Genomic DNA, 24,333 nt, shown 5'->3' with positions numbered 1-24,333 from the left:
TATAGAAACGTTTATATTCAACAGCAACAATACTTACAGCACATACAAACAAGGAATGTCTGACAGTTTTACAAACACCATGGGTCCCTCATTTTCTATACAGATGAGATATTTTTCCACATATGCGTTATACATAAAAGGAGTGCCATAACTACGAATCTGTATCAAATCTAGCAGACTACATAGTGTCCGGTATATATTATATATAGACATCACCTCAGCAAGTGCCTATAAACGAAAAGAAAAAAATAGACCAAAAACGAAAGTAAACTAGAACATGCGTTGTCTTTTCTGGATACTTTTGGGATCCTGTCAGAAACACATAGGCACGAGTCATAAAAGAAAAGAAAATTAAATCTTTTTCATTATAACAAACTTTGTACATGTTATAAACCGATGCATTGGAAGCATCACATAATCTATCATAATATACAGTGTGTGTGTGTGTGTGTATGTGTGCACGTATGTGTGGTCGTATATATATATATATATACATATATATATATATATACATATATATATATATATATATATATATATGTATGTATATATATATATATATATATATATATATATATATATGTGTGTGTATATAAAATGGGATATATTACATCTGAATATGCTGAATCAGTAGAGCGGTTGTTAAATAAACAGTAAGTGATTGCAAGACCGGATTAACTCTCCCACTGGAGAGATATTCCCAGCGATGATTCACTGGTTTGGCACAAAAAAAATAAAATAAAATAAAATAAAAAATAACAGAATTAAAAGGCCTACACAGCAATCACACTTTCTGTCTCTGAATCCTCCTGTTTATCTTTATTTTTTTCATGAGTCATTATGGGGTACTGTTCTATTAGACTACGGAGCTTGCAAATACTCAGAAATAATAACGTTAAAAATGTTGTGAAGTCTGACTCGAGCAGTCTTTTTGGAAGTTCTTTGAGGTCTCGCCGTGGAGTCAGACTCAGAAAGGTAGGGTGTCGAGGAAAAGTTTGTCAATTATTGCTGGCGGAGGGACTAGATCTTCTAGTTTTAGGTAAAAGATACGCTGCAGACCTTGGGTACATAGTGTGCGCAGTTCAGGGAGCTTTCCCAAGAGTTTTGACAAGTAGTTGGGACGATTCAATCCACCGCCATTGAATGTCACTTGATCTTTGAGGCAGTTGACTATCTTATTTTGCAGATCCTCGACTCTTTTGGGTTCCTTAAGCCCGTGTCGCTCTGAAATATAAACACCAAGGGGAAGAAAAAAAATTGATAAGAAATGGAGGAATTATTTCCGATGCAGTGGGGCTTTCTCGGGTAGGCATGCATTGCAACGCAAAAAAAAAAAGAAAAAAAAGTGGTTGACAGGGAGCAGCCGCCTTTACGCACCTGTTACCATGGCCAGAGCTGCGATGCAGGAGAAAGCTGAGATGTCTATGTTCATGCTCTGCAAGTTCGAGGAAAACTCCACGATCGCGTCCACCCACTCACCAAATCCGCGGACGCACTGTAGCCTGTGCAACACCACTCCATTACAAAATATAAGTTTGCCTTCCACCGGGTTGGACCTGCAATTAAAGAAGAAAAATGCCATTGGTTAGGTTTTGGGGATAAATGGGAATTTTGAGAGCCATCTAATTAACGAGCAGCTAATAAAACACAACGAAATGAAGCTTGAAGGAGGAGCTGATAAATCCGGATATATATATTTGTGTGTGTGTGTGTGTGATAATCAGGCAGCACATACCTGTACGCCAGCCGCAGGACGAAAAGTTCAAGGAAGGCGGACTCGAAGAGCAGATCTTGGTCTTGTTTTGGTAAATCGGAAAATCCAGGGATCTTCTCCGCCCAGCCCCGGATGATCTCCATGGAGCCCGTCAGGAGATCATAGAACTGCTGGATGTGCTGAGTGTTGTCTCCAGTCATTTGGTAGTCAGGGTTAGCCTGGAACTGGAATTTAATTTAAACAGCGCCTTAATGAGGTCCTTTAAAATATATAATCCGTGAAATTGCAAATGCACATTTCTGAGGCAGGGAGGGGGAGAAGGGGGTCATTTTTACTGTTAAATTCATGTCTGCTTTTTATTAACTTCTCTATTTCAAGGCAGTTTATTCAGGAAGAAAAAACTGTGCCACATTTAAACCCTGACATAGTTAGGAATCCGGGCATGTGTAAGAAAACTTTCAAAGTAGTAAATTGTTACCTAAAAGCAGGGTAAATTTAAAAAGTCGTCAATCTTGTTCCTCTTTCTGCCTTCAGATCAAGTAATACCTGCTGAATGTCTGCATGTTCGTGTATAGTATTGTTTGTGTGTGTGTGTTTTATTACTCTTTTATACTTACCCTGGAGTAGTCCAAAGCAGACATGGAGGGGTTGGAGTCCACATGGGCCCGAACTAGTGCGCTTATGAGGCTCACCGGCGGCGAAGGTGGGGAGGGCTCCTGGGGACTTTTGGGTTTAGATGGCAGGCGTCCTCTCCGACCTTTCAGATTATCCGTTCGGACAACTGCGTTCGGGGAGATTTGTGATAAAGGAAGTCAGCCACACTTCAACAATAAATACCCAGCTGTTGTGCGTAAATGCTTCTGAACAGGAAGACGACCCAAACGCCTAACGCACAGGTGCTTTTTCCCAGATTATCGGTGTGTAAATACAAACAATTAATGTAAAACAATTGAATGCATGGCCCAGACATACCTTCTCTCACCATTCCGACGACAAGGCACTTCTGGAAACGGCAAAACTGGCAACGATTTCTTCGGCGTTTGTCAACAGGACAGTTTTTATTTGCTAAACACACGTATTTTGCATTTTTCTGGACGGTGCGCTGTTTAAAAAAAAAAAAAGAAAGAAAGAAACATAGTGTCACTCTGTAGGCCTGTTTCTGAAAAATATATAGCACATATTCCACTGGCTGTGTGTTTGCTGGACAACATGAGAAAAATGAAAAGATGAAAACGATATATCTGCCTCATCTCCTGTTTGGGACGTTGCTGTTGGACCAACAAGAGGGAATAGACTGTCAGTAAATACACATTCGTGATCCTTCATATTTTACTAATCCCTTTGAGATCTAAGTGTGGATAAATAGGATTTTCACATTATTCCATGCCCGCATATTAAGGTGTGTAATGTTATGTAGGGTTGCTCGTATTCTAAATATTTTATCGTTATCATTATTATTATTATAATTATCATCATCATTAATAGGAAATAGGGCAGAATTGAACAAAGGGGCGCAGTGACACCGCGCGTCTTTCACGTGGAAACACTGCCATGATCGCTGTCTGTCAGCCCACCTTGAAAAATCCTTTGCAGCCCTCGCAGGTTCTCACTCCATAATGCTGGCAGGCTGCGTTGTCTCCACACACCGCGCACAGGCCCTCGTTTGACGGGGATCCTCGGGACGGGGGCGATGGCACTTGGCTGTCCACCAGCTGATGCCCGTGGCCGAGCTGCAGGGAGTGGGGGAAGGCCAGGCCAGCCTGCTTCCGGATGGCGCTGGGCACCGCGAAGCTCTGGCCGTCCAGGCCGCGGTGCGCGCCTGGGTTGTCGTGGTTCATGGAGACGTGCAGCGGCCCGTCGAACCGCATCTGACAGCTGGAGACCGGGGTGCCGGGCGGGGACTGCTTGAAAGAGAAGAGGGAAAGCCTCGACACCGGGTTCTTGCGCTGATCTATCATATGAGACGTGGCCGCGACATAGTTCTGGTGGAAGCTGTGCAGGGAGCCCGGGTCCTCCCACATGTGATTGGGCTGAACCTGGAAGTTTGGCGTACTTGGGGCGTGAGGCGACGAGGGTTTGAAGTACATAGGCCCAGAGTGAGCCATCATTTCTTCTGACTGAGGGGGCAGGTGGCTCTGCTGATGGTAGTTGTGCATCTGGACGTCCTCCACCTTGATAGAGGACTGCTCTCCAGCGTGGGGCATCTGATACAGACAGGGCGGTTTAACGTCGTAACTGGTGTTATAATTGTCCATGAATGTACTGAAACTCGGGAGGGAAGTGGTGGCTGTGATCTCAGTGTTGGTCAAGTCCATGCTAAACTTAACAAACTCGGGTGTTAAGAAGTCGCAGCTGTACTCTCCTGCGGTGTGATAGCTGTAGCTCTGGGAAGCAGGACTAGCTCCTTGAGGTGATGATCCATACTGAGCCTGAACGCAGGGCATGGCTGAAAAACCCAAACCGGTCAAAAAAAAAAAAAAAACACACATCAGGATTTCTCCAGGAAACGTTTAAACTGACAACACAGCCGTGCAGTTTAGTCAGTTTATTCTCGTTTAACTCTCAACATTTTTTTTTTATTCTCAAATTATTAGCAGTGCTGCACATAGCTGGTTCATTTGGAAATACAAAAACAACACTCATTGGCTATTTACAAACATTCACATCATACCTCAAGTCTTCTGAGAGTTTTTCGGTGACACTTGAAATGGGTAATGTCAGGAGGTGTATGGGTATCAGGATTCAAAAAGGCAGCTCTGTTCTGGGTGGTCCCCTAATAAAACACACAATTTACTAGATGATAAAATCAAATCATATCTAAAAACATGGCCAGATTAAGTTGGAATCAGCCTCCACAATTGCGCGCAAACTATAACCAGTTTCTTATTACACACAGCAGCAATGGAGAATATGGTAAATATCATTACCGTACTCCAATAAAATATGTGCTTATAGATATTTCCATATTTAACAGTACAAGTCCACTTTACCCCCTTTTTCTTCAATTTATGTCTGACTGTTGTGGATGAACAGACAAACTTCGCGCACCAAACATTGCTGACAACTTGTGTGTGAATGCGGACTGGAAATTCTCCTAAATATATCTTCCCTTATATCGGATATGAACAACTAGACTCAGACTCAATTATGTGTAAAATCTGCTGAAGTGGTATAAAATTAGTGAAATAAAAGATTCAAATTGGCTAGAGAAGTCGGTGCAAAGCAAAGCACGGACGCGGATTGTTCGGAAAAAAGGAAAAAGAAAGCGATGAGTGATCCTTACCTCTCTCACATCAGGGTCGTGGCTTTCAATCCATGGGATAAGCAAGCAGGGGGTCTTCATCAATTTCGGTAAAGGCTCCAAATCATGAGCGTCGCTACCCAACAATGCCCAGGCGGACAACACCGTGTGACTCCGCGCACTGACAGCGACGCGAGCTTCGACTACCCAGTCTGGCCAATGTGGCTTTGTTTATGTGAGCTCCGGATACCGTGGCCCACGTGTTTCGCAGCGCGACGTCATCGGCGTCGACGCCGGCATGGACCAATCCGCATGGGAGCCTTCTCAAGCCCCAATTTTTCTTGCGAGTGTGTTTGACTTGTGGTGTGTTGTATGCTGCTTCCCACATGGACATTAGCAGAGATGTAGTGCAGGTTAACCCGCCTAAACTCAGTCCCAGACACCTGTGTGTGTGTGTGTGTGTATTTTTTAGGGACTTATTGTAAGTTGTTATTAATATGTGTTTTATTATTATGATGATCTGTTGCTATAGTTGGCCTTTTGCCCCTGATGTTTCCCTTCATGTCGTGGTGTCGTCGCCTTTGTATGAGCACAGCTCTGATACAGTAACTCCTATAGGATGAAGCAGCCAACAACTACCTAATCGCACACACAGGTATTTTTAAACAATGACTGGTTAGCACTGTTATGTTACTGTAAAGCCAAGTGTCCCTTGGCACATCCAGGCTCAGTCACACTGTGTCCCAGACTGATGCGCCAGACTTACTGCACTGGTGTGAAATAGGCCCTAATGAATCCGAGGGGGTTAATATTATTCTTCGTTATCTTCTGACAGGATTTCTGTATTTCAATTGTGTTCCAAATTTAGACCTCAGTTGGGGTGGGGTCTGCGGGGTGGCCTGCCTATTCACAGGGTGGTAGTATATGTGAGCGGCTGGAGGAGGAAGGGGGATAATTAGTGGGCCTGTAGCCAGTTGTCATGGGGGGTGGGGGGGTGACCAATTTAGTCCCCAGAGAGGGAAACGTGATAGGAGCAGGCAGAATGGAGAGTGACGCAGAAAAACTCTCAAATTGACGCAGTCGCCAAAATAATCTCCTGGCTTTATTGTTCTGCAGCGATGGAATTACTGATCTCACTCTTAATCTTACACTAACACCTTGTGGCCAATCACGCTGGCCTAAAATTTTTCTAGATGCACATTGGCCTGGGCAGAGAGCCAAGGCGAGAGCGCGTACCGACTGACACATGCGGGGATGTGGCCCCGCATCTGTATAACAGCAGCCACAATCACGCATGGCCATGTGTTATTTCTGGAGCACTGAAGCTTTATTATAGGAGCCACAGAACAGCCATCAGTGTCAGAGCAGTCTCTTTCTCCACTTCCCTGCACTCAGAGCACACAAGGAAGGAGCGTGCACGGAGGGGAGAAGGGAAAACTGTATATCATGGTTGCACTCACCTCTAGAGGACACTATTGTTCACCAGCCATACATCAAACACCTCCTGTTTCTTACAATTAACCTTTTAATTAACCCGCCACCATTAAGCCTGTGTGGTCCCACCCCGCCGTTTTCGGGTGGACTCCGTGGCGGGATTCATTGCACTGTGAATAATCAGAAGTAAAATATTGTTGCAAAAGTTTTTTTTTAGAAGTTGACCCCCCCCTTGTCCTTTTGCTTTCATGGCCGCTGCTGATTCCAGCACATTTCACTTGCAGCTAGTTTGACACATGAAACCACTCCGTGTGTGCGCTCAAGCCTCCAGGCCAGACTGTGTGGCGCACCTCTCCATAACGCATCTAAATCCCGTTTGTCTGAAAACAGTGCGCACTGGGCATATTTACTGGTATCCATTTACCATTTAGAATTCAAATGATAACACAATTAGCAGTTTAATTGGCCATTTTACTGAAGAATAATTAACTTCCCATTTATATGCGCAATTAATTGACAGTCATTTGAATGTGAGGAGTTAGTTTTCATCACAGAAGTTATTTCCTCAGCTTTTTTTTTTCTTTTCACTTTGATGAAATGTTTATTGACATAATCAGTCTTTGTGTAGAGCAGTTCTATGTGTGTAAGAGAGCAAAAGAAGGAGAGGGACAGAGAGAGAGGAGGGTCACCAGGTATATTGCAGAATCTGCAGGAAATGCACTTTCTTAATGGATAAGACGCTGTCTTCGTTTTAAGGTCGCAAGCTGTTTATGGAGCTCAGCTTCATTGAGACCAGCCAAGGTCCTCTGGTCTGACAGGTCCAGCCAGAGTGACAGCATTACAGTAGTCCAACTTGTCCTTCATGGACTATTTATTGTCTGCATCCACGTGTTGATATTAGAATCCTTGCAAAGGTAACTTGGCAGTCCGGATTTTCTGTTTTGGTCACTGCAACATCGTGTTAGTCCATCTTACATCAACACCTTATGTCACCAGCCTCCAGATTGCAGGTGGCCCATATATTCTGGCCTACCCGACATGGTCCATTTTCTGTATTTAATGTGGTTAGAAATAGATCAGACCATGTAACTGATAAGACTACATGATCCCGTTGCAGACTTTTGAGATATGATTGCTGCGTCCTAACTTTAGATGGTTAATTGATGTGTTATGTGTATTTAAACCTTGAGTGAAAGTTGTGAAATTGTGCAGAGTTACAGTGAAAGGTTGCAGATGAAGTGTACTGTATTCAAGCACCTTACATCACAAAATAAGATATTTGGGAAAACAAAGTGTATGGTTTGCAAAAAGACTTTCACTTCTTTTAAAGCTGCAGTATGTAATTTTCCAACATTTTTAGACAGACAGGCCTAAGTTCTATATTTTGTTGTGTACTTTCATTTATTCATATATCTTCTGTCGCGGTGTGCTGGAGCCAATCCCAGCTCACTCTGGGTGAGGCCGGGGTTCACCCTGGACAGGTCGCCAGTCCATCACAGGGCCGACACACACAGACAGGCAGAGACCAACAACCACTCACACTCACGCTCAGACCTACAGACAATTTAGAGTTTTGTCTTGTACTTATATCATTGAAACGTTTCAAACAATCCGGACCCTGACTGAATCCTTATTTTTTATCCAGATGAATTTCATTTTGCGCTCAATCCCCTTTGCAACTGCGTGCCTTTGTCTGCAAGAAGAGCTCAAAATGATCTCTTTAATAGCATCACAGAAAAACTGATATTAAGGTGAATCTACTTTATTTAAACTTGTCAGCAGATTCATTGACTAGGTTCTTTAGTTTTAGATAGGTGGAGACCCTGTTGGATAAATTTGATTGACAATGGAGGAATTCCAACAGTGCGTGGCAGACTGCAGTGATGGTGAAGACAACAACTCCCATGATCCTTTGCTACTCAACAGTATGATCAAATTCCACGTTTTTGTTGTACCTTTGATTAAGAGACCCCTAGTGGCAGGAAAGTACATGCTATATATTTAATTTCTTAATCACTGATCTACATATTACTTTCCTTTTTTTCTCTCTCTCTCTCTGCAAAACTGGACAAAAGCTAGGAGGGAATTGTTCCGTCCTTAAATTGTGGCCTAAGTAGTTTGCTAAATCTTCCCCCACAAACCTCATTTCATGTCTAAGCACCAGCAGGTATCAAACTTTCTGAGAATTGAACAGCCCAACCCTGAAGGCATCCCTTTGCTCAGTGTCTTCTTTCCATTTCTAGATTCCCACTTTACAAGCTTAAATGTCTACTTAATATGCTTTAATGCCTGCTCTTTAGAGCCAGGGAGCACTTCATCACTTTTATACACCTTTATATAACACACTGTTAACTAGCAATGCCTTATGGAACAGCTTGTCTTGCAGCTGGAAGGCGCCTCCATGGCATGATGGAGGTACCTGTTCGCCATTCACAATGAGACAGTAAAATGGGAATAGAGGCCTCTGCATACTGCTGCTGTCTATATCAGTCAACGATGAATATTCATGAATCACAGTGTCATGACATGCTCTGTAATTGGCAGCAACATTAGCAATGGCACTGCTGGTATCAAGTTCCTGCATATTCATGTGGTGGGGCAATATTTCCTTGTGGTGCTGTTTTTTTCTCTCTTCTTGAAAGTGAAAATGTATTCTGAAGCTGCAGGTGTCCTTGGTGCCACAATCAATTGCTGGCTGGATTGTGCCTCAGTGAAAATCAGACAAACCATTAGTTTCTTTGTCAATCTCTTTGATTAACAACAATTCTGAATTATAAAAGGACTTTAAATAGTGTAAAGTGAATCTCTTTGTAATAGTTATGAATGCGGACCCTAAGGACTCAATAGCCTGCCATTGCCGCTGGCCGGTAAAGATCACAAGTAAAATGCACTGATTATTATAAAACCTAATAGGACTTGATTATCTCAATATTGACTATCATCATACAGTTTTTTGATATGTGAACAGGAAACAAGTCTGTTCACAGATGTTGGGCACACTGGCACACTACTATTGGTACTGGAATTTTCTGCAACTCCATTTTGGCTTCACTAAAGTGTCCAAGAATGGATAATAAGGGAATTGGATGAAGCTTTTCCTAAGCTGCAAAGCTTTCTCCTCAAAGAATTTGAATGGGAGGATTTTTCTCCTTGCACTTCCATGCAATGCAGCATCTAAGCTGTAGTGTAAGGAGTTAGACCTGATTCTAGCAGCGGGACTGAGATATTAAAATTGTGTTGACACAAAGCACCATAATAGTTATGTTTGCTGTTCACTCTAAATAAAATTGAAGTCCCACATTTAAAATCTTTAATAGGTAGCAGTACAAAAATGTCAACAGCACAATGAAGCTGATTTGTTAAAGTAGTCACAGAACAACTCAAAATGTTTTGGACTTAACACATGAGATAATGTTAGTATCTCTCCACCATACACTTTTCTTTTTAATGGCCTGGAAAATTTGGAAACTAAGGTAAATTGGTAATCCACCTTACCTCACTGCAAATAAATTGCCATAAGGACCACAATACAGTTTGTTTCAGCATCAGACCCTGAAGTCTTTCTCTTCTCTCTTTCTGATGGCCACCAACTGAGCCCTACCTGCATGTTTTTGTAGGAGGTATGGCATTCCACCCATTCACTGCCAGAGGAGCGGTGAATTTCTTTCGTTTTCTATCCAAATCCAGCTGGAAGGGCACAAGCAAAATCAGATGCGAGTCTTTTAAGTGTTGCAGATGAATGGTCAATTATCTGTTGTTAACAAAGTATTATTAATATAATAGGGAGGCCTCAGATTATGTGTGTTAAATAAAAATTCTCAAAGCACGGTAACATTTTTTTAATTAATCCAACTTAATCCTACCTAATTAGCATTTGTAAATTAGACTAGGCCTATTGATATTAATGATATTTGTAATTTAGTTTCATTATGTGGATCCTTGACCACGAGTGCGACAAAATACTAAGGAGCAACTTGGGAAGTAATTTCAGTTTTTACATTCAGTTTTCTTACTCATAGGCGGTGCCTCTGTTATTTGCATGTGACTAACAGCCACAGTGGATTTCAGGATGACGGGGTCATTTGTCTTTTTCTGCTTTGCTTATTTTAGATAATCCACGTGCCATCATCCTCTTTACTGAGCAGAAATCTTGCAATTAGTCAACTTTGCTTGTTACCATGTCTCAGGGCCGTTTGTCTGCATGCCACATGCAGATTTTGTGATTAATCTAGAAAGACAGTATTTTGAAATGTTATTGGGTGTGGAATATAAACAAGCACGTGATGTATTGTTTTTATTGCTTGATGGTGTCTGGCAGCTTTGTCACAGAAAATGCATGGCTTCTTTTTCCCTAAATCAATCATAAGGAATAAAAAGACATATGCATAATAATGAAACACATTTATTAATATGTTTTGTCCCCTGGAGTCATGTGACAATGAAATGGATGACTGGTTTTCTTTTGGGTGGATGCTATAGGTCTGTGTATCACATGTATGGAGGTGGCTGAACAGGTAACAACAGCCTACGTGGATGAGCTCTCATCCAGAGCAGCAGTAGTCTTTTGAAGCTCGCAGGAGATTGATAGGTTTATAGTTAGAGAAGCCACAGAGAGGTTATGTTCAGATGCAGTCTCAGGCGGTAACTTACTACCACTACTTTGACCAGAAAGAGCAGACGTTAAGGGCTCATAATTAGGGCTTCATGATATATCCAAAAAATCATATTGTAGTTATGTTGTCAGATCATGCAATATGCAACTTCAGTTGGAATTATTGTTTCTCCATTTAATTTCCCTAGAAAAAAGATTAAAATGATTATGTTACTTTTGTTGACTCTAAAACCAAACAAACATATTTCTTAATTTCTGGAGAATTTGAGTGAGTCTCTGTAACACCTGAATTTTGCTCTTGGCCGTCTAGTGATTTCGATAATGTTTCGATTAATTGTGGAGCGCTTTTCCCAACACTGTTTAGTTTTGGCCCCTTTCTGCTGAGTGCAACCTCACAGTTGTACTAAAAGAAACAAGATAGATTCTTAAATAAACATAAATGGTTAATAATTTGACTTTGGAAGAATCAGGATTAAATCTGGGCATAATCTGAGCATCTGAGATGTACAATCTCAGGGCTATAAAAAATTTTTTTTATTATTATTGTTATTATTTTAAAGATTGATTGTGACTAAAAATGTCATTGTCACCTCATTGGGTTGCATCAGTTAATAAACTGATAGATTATAGCCTTTCTTCTCACAAAAGCACCATCAGTTGATATGTTTTCTTATGAGGAGTTTTCACGGCAGACTGTAGATTATCCCCTGCTTGCAACAACAAATGTGCCTTTTCCATCCTGATGTTGCATAACTTCCTTGTCTTTGTGATGGAGCTGCTTCCAAACTGTCTCTCTTGGGTTGGATCTGTATGTCTAGAGCAGCAGCATGTTTGAAGTGGAAGGATTTCTCTCCTTAACAAGTCCGTGGGCTTCAGTCCAATCACCAAAACAACAAAAAATTATAATTCTTTTTGTTTTCATCCAATGAGGAAGAGCATCCTCTTGTGGTTAGCATTACATACCAAATCAATTATCTATGCGGCTGGTTTGAGGGTTCACAAATATGTTTTGCCCCTTTATTTACCCGAGTTGTCTAATGGTGGTGCAGAGGGGGTTTTCAAACCCTTTCTCCTAATCCTCAGTTATTCTTCCTCTCTTCTTTTCAAAACTGGGATTTACAGACCATCTGGGATGGCAAAGAAGCTTCTAATAGGCAAAGAGCAATTTCAGTGTTAAAAAAAGCTATGAAAGTCATATGATTGCACTCAAATAGATGTATTAAAATGTGCAGAGGAAAGCTGATGTTTCTGGAGTTTTCTTTGGTTTAGTTTGGCTTACTATCTTTAAGTGTGTTTTCCAAACATGCATTTCCTTTTTGAGATTCATGCTGTCACACTGGTGGAAATGATTGTTGTTTTTAACCAATGGAATATGTATGGCCTTACAATATTGTCCTCGTCATGAATATTATAGTGGAAGGTTGTGCATATGTGAATAGTATCTTGATCCACTCTAAAGATTTGGGACAATAAGTATCCAAATGTTGATGTGTTTCTTTGGTTCCTGTTGTCAGATCTCAAAACTGCCCCCGTGCAGGGAGACAATTTCTCATCAGGCACCAGCAGCCGCAGCACCAAGCTCATTCACGGAGGAGTCCGATATCTACAGAAAGCCATCATGAAATTGGATTACAAACAGGTAAATGCTTCATTTTTTCTCCGCAGCTGACACTTATCCGCAGAATTCCTGGTCCCTCTGGTCATATTGCTTTATTTACCCTCCCATGTTCATTTTTCATTCGTGGAAAGCAGTGACATGTTTGCCTTGAATGACTGCCTGCCTGAAAATTTCAGAAGTTGTTTTAAAGAATTCTTACAACTTCACAAGGTCTCTATTGTTATCATATTCAGAATTAATTCCTGAAATTATCGCCCAGTAATAGGTAGAATGACGCCTATGTGTCCTCCTTTGTGTATAAATTGTTTAAGATGAGACACCAAGGTTCAAACTGAAATGTCACCATCTTCTGTTACATTTCACACTGTTTGAGAAATCTCATTATTCTCAGCTTGTGTTTTCTTTAGGAGCCTTATTTTGCTATCTGTATGAACATACGAGGGTCCTGGAGGTGAGCAGCAGAGGAGACCAATTAGTGTGATTGCAGGAATCGCAACTGCCTAGTCAGCAGCTTGACAGTAAAATGTAGGCTGGACTACATGTCTTGGATGAAACAGGGGGCAAATTAAAGCACCAGTGTTTGGTCTGGAAACTTCATCATTCAAGTCACAATAATATTTACCCCCCAAATTTATTAATGGCATTCAGGTCCCATAATGAACGTATAACTAACAAAGCAGCAGGGGATTAAAATTTTGGCTCTTTATTAATGAAATAAAATGTCCTGTTACCAGCAGGACAAGGTAAACTCTTAATAGGTCACTGCTGCCATTCAAATATGCACACAGATTATTTTTAATTTATTATTTTAACCACGTAGATAAAGGCAGAATTAAAGATGGAATTCAAATTAGAACTGAAACAATTAGTCATTAAATCGTTTTTTGAAGCAAAGTTAATAAAAAAAATTAAATAAAAATACTTGCACCTGATTCTTAAATGTGAATTACTTTTGTTTTTGTTATTTTTCTGTGACAGTAAATTGAATATCTTTGGGTTTTTTTTTACAACTGGTTGAACAAAAAAAAGAACCAAATTAGAAGTCACCTTGGACTTTTTTGGACAGTTTTTAGCCCGTTTATGCAATAATGAAAGGAACGGTTATTTTAGCCTTAATTAAATTATAATGTATTTCTGGCAAATGATCCATCTCAGTATGCTGCTCCTGAGGTGAGTAATGGTGAAAGGTCTAGTGTAGTTTGTTGTATGCAGTATAAAACCTGTTTTTCCCTCATTCTACCTTTTCTCGGATCATTTTTCACATCATATAGCAGAGAAAGCAGTAAACCTTTCCCTTGACAAAGCCATGGAGTTTTGAAGATGGAGAAGTTCAGCTGCCTGGCAGTAAACTTTACAATCACCTTTAGGCTGAGAGGCCCACTGAAGTGTAAGGTAAAGGAAGAGTGGTCCATAGCATCTCCGCACCATCTCGCCTTTGCTCTCTCAGACATGGGTGAACTCGGGGGCCTTGATTTGATTGGTGCAGCTTTGAATCATAAGCTTTAATTGCACCTGACATTTAAAGCTTCTCTCTGGTATTTAAAGCAGTGTACAGGTGTGGCTCATTACTGAGAGGGGGATAGGAGATTTTCTGATTTTTCTCACATTGCTGAGCTATAGCAGTGTCTTAAGTCATCATGCTGCTTGCCGCCATCCCAGATACCCCTCCCTGACTCGCACAAAGCCATACCTGGCACAACTATCATCAGTCAAAGCAGAGTTCAAGCCTATCATAAAATGATAGGCCCAATTTCAGTGCTTCAAACTCTGCCATCATATGGGATCCACAGAACATATAGGCAGCCCTTTAGATGCTGAATTTTTTTTCTGGTATATCAAAGTGGGGATTCACACACTCTGCTGTGCTGCTGAAAGACAAAGTGGCGAGAACCATTGTTTATCATGCTGCTCAAAGCCTCAAACTATGAAATCCTTTCTTGAGCAGTTTATGGTGCTCTGTGTACATTTATAATGCAGCCCTGAAGTGTACTGTATGAATCACTTTGTGCTGTGTTAAAAATTATAGCACTTATCACAGCTGGAGGTGCTGGTAGCAGCAATCTGACTGCAAATTGTAGAAATCTAAATCTGTCCTATTATCTGTGTCATGTGATTGCAAAACTTGTTTTCTCTTGTCTTATGTGAGGAATACAAGTGTGATTTTAACTTTCAGAGCAGATATTTTAATGACAGTAAGTTTCAAAAGTAACACATCGGTACAGCTGAACTGCCCATCTGCGCTTCCATTAACACTTTTAACACACCATAAACACTTTGAATCTAAATAAATTAGGTGTTAATGGAAGCGCAAAACAGATGTCAAAGCCACAGCATGTTTGGCTGCAAAAAGAAAAATAATTGAATTCAGGTTTTTAATTATTTGTCTGTTTCTTTTCTGAGTAAAGTATTTTATATTTCACAAAGCCATGTAATTGCTATCTACGTGAGCATAAATAAATTAGAAACAACATTTTTTCTAAACAGACAACAGCCAGTGGGCATTGTGTTCCAATCAGTCCCAGGATCCATTTATCTCTGGGCTATATGTGCCTCGTGTTGGCATCAGAAAAACAAAGCATATGTTGATTGTTAGCCAGGGTGTACATAGCATGTCCTGTTCACTCAAGGTCTCCCTTGTAGCTGCAAACTCCCAACTTTGTTTCTCGAGGCTATCTGTCAGCCTTCATTTAGCATTTGAGGATATGTGGATTCCCATGTACTGCAAAAAGGCAACATACTTCTGAGGGAATATGGGAATATCTGAGCAGTGATCTGTCAACCTTATTCATTTAGCAGAAGTAAGTAGGAGAAGGGGGTATTTTTCATGGGCTATTTATATATATATATATATTTTATTTTTTTTATTTTTTTTTTTTCCAGTTTTATACCAGCAGATTTTTCCTTTCCTTAAAAAAACAAATCATTTTCACTTGTAAAAAGTAGCAAAATATGAAAAGCAACTACACACAAAGCCATTTATAGTTTTATTGATGGGATTATAGAAATCATTATTTGTATAAAGAGCACAAGGATGATTTTTTTTTTCCACATTAGACCACTTACATGTATTTAATATTTCCTTAAGCTGTCTTTTCCACCCCTTCTTCCATACGCAACTACGTACATTATGGCAGTGACATTTTCTGTCCTGACCTTCTTTAGTGGGGATCAGGCTTTGACTGCTTGGGTTCATCTCCTCAGGATTTTTCAAGCCATCATGGTCAGATAGTTTTAACATGTAGACATCCGTTAGCCTTAGAAAACGTAGTCTCAGCAAACATATAATTTAGTGAGAAATGACAAACAGATTGTCACACTCAATACACATAAATCACAAAGATAAATATTCTCATAAAGACACCTGACACAGTCATTCTTTGGTAATAATTAAATATATTATCAATACTGAGTTTAATATGTTTCACAATTCTATTTAGGAAATATTCCCCTCGTGTCGTTATATATCATTCAACTGTGCCCTTCATCTTTGTGCTAGAGGAGTAATTGACAAAAGCATCTGGGATAATAACTCTGTCTCCTGCTGTACCTGTAACAATTTAATTGGACAAGTCAGCCCAGCCAAGCATCTCTGGCTCTATGACTGGGAGACATGAAATTCATTGTCATTATTGTCCCTGTCATTTTGCAGCATTTTGTCCAGCCGCAGAGTTCCTCTCACTCCACTGAGTTTTCTACCTCCAGGAGGCTGGAACGAGTGGTGGTGTGAGCTGAGCAGAGGTAGGGGCTGGATGGGAGGGAGGGTGGAAGAGAGGAAGGGGGGGTCTGCTGTTTCTCCAGGGAGCTTTGATGCTCATTTAGCTCTGGTCTGTCATTCGGCCATTTTAGCTTTTAATTGCTGATGATAATTATCATCATCATTATTGTTATCTTCATCAGTGTGTCAGGTTATTATAGCTGTGCTATGGTGTTCATTCATAAATCCTGGTGCCCGCGATCTGACTAATCCTTGAATTCCTGACATTTAATGCAGTATTAATGCTCCTGTTCTTTGCCCAGTGCCAATCTGTGACAGGCTCACAACAGAGAGCTGTGAATCACAGGGTCAGAGGTCATTAGGAGGCTCAGCAATCACTGAGTATCAGACACTGCCTACTGGTGCTGAGCACCTTTCAAGCCTGAGCTGCTCCTGTGTGTGTGTTTGTATGCATGCGTGTGCACACACACCACCGGTGGCATAACTTTGCTAACCATATACTATAATGGTCACATTCACCCTACAGAGATGAAGAAGTGGATTCCATAGTCTTCCTAATACATCATGGCAGGGTGCATACTCTTGTATGTGATTCATTCTAAAATGTGGCCTTTAAATCTGTTGTTTTCTTGATGTTTTGTTTTTTTTTTTTTTTTTTGCTTTTGCTGTTTTTGCTTTCTATTTATTTATTTATTTTCCGTAGTGGGGGAATTGCTTGGAGCATGCCGTAGCATTAAGCAGATCCCACCAGCTAGCTAGCCTCAAGTCGCTCAAACGTAAAATAAATCAGGGCACAAAGGACCCTGCTCATTCCTACAAAGTAGCAACATTTTCCCTGGCCAACAATGAGGACTTGAACTTCCCTGGCAATAACAAATAGAAAGAAAGTCACCCGAGACACCAACATTAAAAGTGATTAATCATCTCTATTCTCTCTTTACTTTTGAACCAAGGGATTGTCCAGCAATAAATCTTCAAAGATGTACATAAGAATCACTTACTAATGAAACCAGGCTTTGTTCATTTGTCACCTTTTAGACCCTTTCATTTAAATTACAAAACTTGTGACCTTGTGACTCTGAATATAGATCTCTGGTATTTTAGAGCTAAAGTAGGATTAATCCATAAATCTTGATACCAGATTTAGTTCATTAAACGGATTCTGCTGTGGGATCTTCAACTGAAAAAGCAGATCAGCTGTTGTCATGAGTGATTTTCTGTCATATTGAGTGGAGAGGAAGTGATTGTTTTCAGGGATCAGGTTATGTTTTAACTGTTTTTAGCACTATCATTTAGTGCAATAGAATATTGAAAATTAATAATAATAATTGAACATGTGTTGGAAATATATCTTGGAGTGTCCTCTAATGGTAGGAGTAACACATATTACATATTAGACATAAGGAGAAAAAACAGCACACGATGCTAGTCAGCTCCTACCTCTTCATGCCTGGTATATTTGAGGGGTTTGATGCATCTACTCCTAATCCCCACATTCCCTGCCTTTTGCCGAGGACCAGTTCTCCTTCCCAGTGTGGAGAGGGGAGGGGCGAGGTGGCCATGAAGCCCACACTCAGGCCAAAGGGCCACTGTGGCTTTAAGTGTGCTCCTTGTGTGGCCAGAGCAGCCATCGCACTGATGCAAAGTGACAGGGACAGATGTGACATATCGGTTCCGACACACTTCCATACCACCAGTCACAGGCTCGGGGTGACTCACATCCCCCTGCTCTGGTCCTGTCCCCCCGCTGCAGGACAACACAACAATGCTCGAATGAACCTCGCCTTCGCCCTCACTGCTGCCAGGTATGGGGCTGCCATAGCCAATTACACTGAAGTGGTGCACCTACTGGAGAGGGCAGACCCTCAGACGGGGAAGGAGAGGGTCTTCGGAGCACGGAGCAGGGATGTGATCACAGGTAAATCCAACAAAAGCTGCTTCCTTCCTTGCTGCCTCTCTCTATTGGCACTCTCTCTAGCCTTCACAGTGGGGGTCCTCCCAGCAGCTCTTACTCAGTGCTAGTTTGCACATTGTCATTGCACATCTAATGCAGGGGGTTTTAATATTTTATAAGCATTTTATGGTGTAGAGGGCTGCTTCAGATCTTGTAGGGAGGAACATAAGATGGAATTAGTGTACTCCAAATGGCCTTAGTTACCTTTTAAATGTCATGCATAGGGCCGGCTTAGGAAGAATAAAGCAGTTAAGGGTAAAAGATGGTATTCTGAAACATTTCATGAATAACCAAGATTTGAGGATCTCAACACATGATCACCCCCTGATGTTTTAAAAGATGGAAGTGGGCTCTTGGAGGTGGTGTCTCACTTTAATAATGTAATAGGAAAGCCTAGACTGAAAGGATAACATAAACAGTATCAATATCAGTTCTTTTTATTTTATGGTGTTTGTTTTGTTTTTTTTTTTTTTCCCCCTATTTTTTATTTTTCTGTGCAAAACATGAATTTCAGGCTTATGGACCTCATGATTCCATTGCTCCTTCTCCTCTCTCGTAACATTGGCAGCATCACACATTAAATTAAAAAGGGTAGTCTGTCATTCACCTTGTTGTCAAAACAAATCATTTACTATCCTCCTGGTATCTTTTGATATATGTCCCATGATGTAGCTCCTGTAGCTCGTCACCATCAAGCATCACATTAACAAACATTTCCCTTCCACAATTTCTAAAGGCTCCCTCAGTCACTGCCACTGAGCAACTCTGTGACACAGAGAAGCAAGAGGGAAATTAGGTATGTCTGTTTCCTATTAATTACAATCCTGGGAAGTCTCCCATGGACACACTCGAGCCACTCTATTACGGAGAGAGGGGGGTGTTCGCTGATAAATTAATAATCCGGCTTGTCACCAGCCACAGATGAATAGCCCCTGGTGATTGATGCTGTTTTCTTTCATAGGGCAGGAATTTGATGTCAGAGCCAAATGTGTTATCAATGCCACGGGACCTTTTGTGGACGCGCTGCGGAAAATGGATGATCAGAAGAACCCCGACATCTGTCAGCCCAGTGCTGGGGTGCACATCGTCATCCTGGGCTATTACAGGTAACTAACGGTGGGCCCCTACGTCTCTGTCACTGTATCACCTGCTCCTTAACACTGCCGTCTCATCAGTTCATTAGCCAGCACCAGCAGAGACTCCTCAGCCTCTGGCCACAAAACCAGGCTTTCTCTGTGGTACTTCACTGAGGTTGTTTGGCTCAGAGCAGCTGTGTGGTAGAATCTGTATCCACAGAAAAGCAGTCTTGAAATCATTTAGTTAAATGGAAGGCAAGATTCACATCTTTTGTGTTTAATTTAATTGTCCAGTCTGCTGAACATCATTTTACTTTGTCGAGGTTGCAGCTGATTAGATCTTTCTCTGCCTCAGAGCTGGGATTTCTGCTTTCTTGTTGATGCATGTTATTTGTGTTTGCAACGGAGGAAGGCTACTCCCTGTGACCCAGCCTTCCCCCTCAGCTATGCCTGTGTTAAATTGAGTCAGAGCCACGTGCATGTGTTTTAAACAGGACAATATGTGCACCCTGAGTTGAGGCTTGGGGAGCAATGGCTGGAATTGAAACCAGCTGAATTAATCTCCTGGAAACAGCGATGACAGGAGCCTGATTATAGGGTGTCCCTTCAACCAGCCCGGCCCGCTCGTGGCCTCCCCTCCCCAGCAGACCAAAGGTTAATGCAGTCTTCTTGTTTGTTCCCCTCCCTATCCCTGCACCCGCCCGTACACAGAAGGCGGACGCAGACACACACACCACAACTCCTGGAGCTCCTGGATCCCGTCACATTATCTTCTCACTGACCTGAGAGAGGATGCTCCAACACACCCACACTCACAACATGAGCCATCCCTGTGGAGGAGGAGGACATGGACCTTATACTGACTGAACTCTTAACTCAACTACCCAGCTGCCTCAGCAAAGATATGAGAGGGTGATTATCACACTATTGATATACACACAAACCCACCTGATAGTGACCTCTGCATTGATCTACAAGTGTGTGTGTGTGTGTGTGTTTTTTTTTTTGGCATGTGGAAACTCAAAACTTAAGTTAAGTCAAGCTGGCCTGAGTGTCTGCAGTCAGTCCTATGGTGTAAAGGTGTATGCAGAGAGCAACTGTGATGCTAAGGTTAAACTACCACAGCGACATAAACATAACATTTCTCCCAAGAAAATAAAAAATGAGTCATCACTCTGCACTTGCGGCAGTATAGGCTGGATGTTTGAATCACACCTAATCCATAACAGCCATTTATGATAAAAAATACACGTCCAACAATCTCAACACCCCCCAATCCACCCACCCACCCTCTCTGATTTACAAATAGCTGATAGAGCAAGCAGCTGACAGAAATAAATGAGCTAATCTGATGGCTGTGTAGGACTTCCACCAGATATTAATTCATCAGGAGGCCACAGAGTGCAGACAGATACAAATTCCTGCTTTAATTATGTATGGGAGCTGTGCTGGAAACAGGAGACACCTCTACTTCCAGGACTATTTCTCAGAGCAACTTTATGAACCCCTTTGATTCCATCGTTATTTTGTTTTCCTTTAGATATAATACATGTCCCCCCTGTTTTCCCCGAACAGTCAAGACAAAATAGATTTCTTCCCCTTTATAGCAATGCTTTCACATGAGACATTTGATAATGAACAAGTGAAAAAATAACCTTTGCCACATTAAATTATATTGTTTTCGATTTGCAATTTTTATGAGGCCTTCCTGGAGCCTGTTTGATGTATTTTTCTCCCACTCAAAGCCTCAAATGGCCCTTGTCGACTGGCAGGCTTATCAAAACCCACAGAGGCTTTATTGAATGAGTGACCAGTGGGTATCTAAACAGAATGCAGGGCTATTGATTTTGGAGAAGTGGTCTAATTGTTTCTAGTAGACAAGGGCTTGTCCCGATTATTTGATTGATTAGCTTGATACTGGTCTGCCTCCTCATCCTCCTCCTCTGGCCAGTTAATAGCACTGTAATCCCAATACACTGCTGTATTTCTAATCCATCATCATTATCATGGCTGTACTCAGCACAAGATTAGTCCACAAGGTTTTGTTTTTTTGTTGGTGGTTTTTTTGCATTCCACAATATTAGCTCCGCTCGCTCTATGCTAAAGGAAAAAACTGTCAACTGATACAATCAGTTGGATCTACTGGGATGTGGGGAAGAAAGATAGATTATAGATATAGATATAGAGTTAAACACACAGGAGTGAAACATGGCAGCAGTGAAGAGTAAGTAGTACATTTACTCAAATACTCAAATGTTCCATATTCTTTACTCAGTTTATATTTAATGGCTATAAAGACTAAATATTTTTATTTTAATCCTGAATTTTAAAATTTGTAAAGCAGTTCCCAACATTTTTGACTTAGACTTTTTGGGGGAAAAAAAATCTATATCAGTAATCAGTATTAAATATTCCAATTAATTCAGAATTAACTTCTGTTCTAAGATGGTTTAATACAGTATTTGACAGATTTTTTTACTTGGAGTATTTCGAAAGTGTTGTATTGGTACTTCCATCCAAGGAAAGGATCTGAGTACTTTTTACATCTCTATAAGAGCTACAAAATAAGACAGAGAAATGGTTGTTGGGAATCTGTCACAGTACTTCTCCAGTTCAAGCCTCAGACTACATGTGACTTTAGGCAGTGTGTCCACGGACGGCAGGGTGACATGTGGCGTATGTCTGAGTGAGACCCTGGTAAAAGTCCTGTAGTCACAAAATGAGCAGAAAGAGCCTGAAGCCTGGGGAAAAAAAAAGATAAAAGAGGGGGACGGAAGAGAGTGTGGGGGGATTTAAGTGTGAAGTGATGGTGTGAGAAGCTGTGATGGGTGGAGTCCACGCAGTCTCCGTCCTTGCCTGTGGTAGTGCCTGCACCGGGGTCTTCACTCATTTGTCTGAGAACATGAAAAGGAAGGGGATGGGGGAGTGTGAAGAAGGGTTATACCAGAGGCGTTTGTCACATTGTGTGGAGGTGACACCTCAGAGGACCTACTGGCCTCCATAGTGGACACTCAGTGTCTCCTGCAGTCCTTCCCTTAAGGGAGTGGGGGGTCTTCATGGCTTCTCACAGTCACACCACCGTTGTTCCATGTCTAGCAGCAGATCTCTGTTCTGCTGTTCTCAGACGTTGACTTACTGGACTCTCAACTGACTGGACTGGCATATCTACAGACTCTCTTTGTTCAGTTCCTGCTGCCTGTGGAGTCGACTCTCTCACTCTGTTTATGTGGGGAAATCTTTCCACACCACACAACAGTTCCATTCCCCAACCATGAGTCAGCCGAACAAAGGAGGCATCAGTGTCACCAACTCTGCCTCTTAAATTAGAGAATGAAAAACTTTTTTCTCACCAAATATTTCCAGTCCGATCTCTTAGTCCTCGTGATCAGAGGAATTTCTCTTTTCTCATTTTACAAGATGTGCTTAATTGTCTTCATGCAGTAGCAGCTATACACCATGCTGACTTGTACGAATTAAGCAGATGTGTTAGTTGAACCTTTTCACCCATTAAGATAATCAGTTGGACTGTTGAAGCCATAGTTCCAGATCCTCCAGGTTAATACAGCTCAGGAGACATTGTTAATCATGCATAAGTTTAATTTTGAACAACTATAAATGGGCATGGTCTTCATCTGCATGCTTTTTATTGCCCATGAGAGGCCTTCTGCTCCACAGCTACTCAGCTGTCATAAATGTTTAAAAAATGCCCTTTGATAACGAGTTTGTCATTGTTTTATTCAGAAATATCAACCGGGCCATTATAGTGGCAGGTATTTTCTCAATCGATACACAATAGCGCATTAATATTTAATTCTCTATATGTCACTACAATATAAGAAAAAGTGGATTGTTGAGAAGCAGCAGCTGGAACTCGTTTATTTCCCGCTGTAGCAGGAAAAAAAGACAGGATACGCAACTCACGCAACGATGGGTGTGCATACACACACAAGGATACACACATCTGCAGGATTTGTGTCTTCATACCAAAGGTGTCAATATATTTGTTTGCCAGCAGGCTTGTTTGTGATGTCTGAGACAGACAAGGTTACATCTGAGTGCCCTAGAGGAGTCCTGGAGTCATAAAGCCACACTCTGACCTTATGTCAAGCTGCAAAAAGAACATGGATCTCTTTGGTGACGGGAGCTTGTTTCTCAATGCATGATCATAATACTTACGAGTCAATAACAGTGTTTGGCTGATTTTATTCTCACCTTGTGATATTGTAGCAGGAAGTGATGGTTAAGTGGTTTTGAATCCTTTGGCAGCTTTTAAACACCTTTCCATCACACCCACCTTCTCATGCAGTAGAGCCACACGTGGTGGCAGATGTGATCCTAACGTGGTGGTTTGTATGTTTGGGGGTTTTGTAGTTGTTGTTGTTATTTTTGTTAAAATATCTATTATTAATCATTATTTTTAATTAAGACATTGCTGGACTTCAATGTCATCTGTAAATACATTAACAACAGAAAAGAAACTATTATAAATTGTTTAGTGCATTACATTTTTTGGCAAAGTTTCAATTTCTTTGTTTGACCAGTCCTTCAATACCGAGGATTTATTCCTGAGTTCTGTCTAACACCATACTGACTGTTCAGTTTCATTTGCATCTTCAATTTCAAGAACGCTGGAATTTTTTCAAATTCTCTGGTCAATTTACCATCTGCTAAAAGTCAGGAGACTAATTTGAGCCTCGCCAACTAAAAGTGTGTATTATATTATTCATATTTATATTTATCTTTATATGTATATTATATGTGTATATTACTGGTGTTCTCTATCTATTTAAATAAGCTGTGTGGACTTTCTTACCCTCCACCACCCAATCAAGTATAAGCACCAAGGAAGAGAGGGTTCCTGTCCAGTTAACTCTTACCGTGCAGAAATATGTAGCATAAAAAATATGGGAGATAGTATGAAATGTATTCACCAACCACTCTAGTCTGTGTTTGCCTCTTTTTTTGTCAC

The 24,333-nt window shown here is 41.1% G+C and overlaps 1 protein-coding gene across 1 annotated transcript; it reads right to left on the bottom strand.

Moving 5' to 3' along the window:
- Positions 1-600: 600 nt before the first annotated feature.
- Positions 601-5,134, bottom strand: nr4a2a (nuclear receptor subfamily 4, group A, member 2a). Its single transcript, XM_029530341.1, has 8 exons — positions 4,998-5,134; positions 4,386-4,487; positions 3,289-4,160; positions 2,687-2,816; positions 2,332-2,495; positions 1,736-1,938; positions 1,378-1,556; positions 601-1,224 (listed from the first exon to the last, which is right to left on the bottom strand). The coding sequence occupies exons 3-8, from the start codon at positions 4,156-4,158 to the stop codon at positions 968-970; spliced, it is 1,803 nt and encodes a 600-aa protein (XP_029386201.1). The 5' UTR covers positions 4,159-4,160; positions 4,386-4,487; positions 4,998-5,134; the 3' UTR covers positions 601-967.
- Positions 5,135-24,333: the final 19,199 nt, after the last annotated feature.

This window comes from Echeneis naucrates, chromosome 21 (assembly GCF_900963305.1).
Source record: "Echeneis naucrates chromosome 21, fEcheNa1.1, whole genome shotgun sequence".
NCBI lineage: Eukaryota > Metazoa > Chordata > Actinopteri > Carangiformes > Echeneidae > Echeneis > Echeneis naucrates.
The sequence above is the reverse complement of the archived record's forward strand: the minus strand, read 5'-3'. Positions and strand labels throughout refer to the sequence as shown.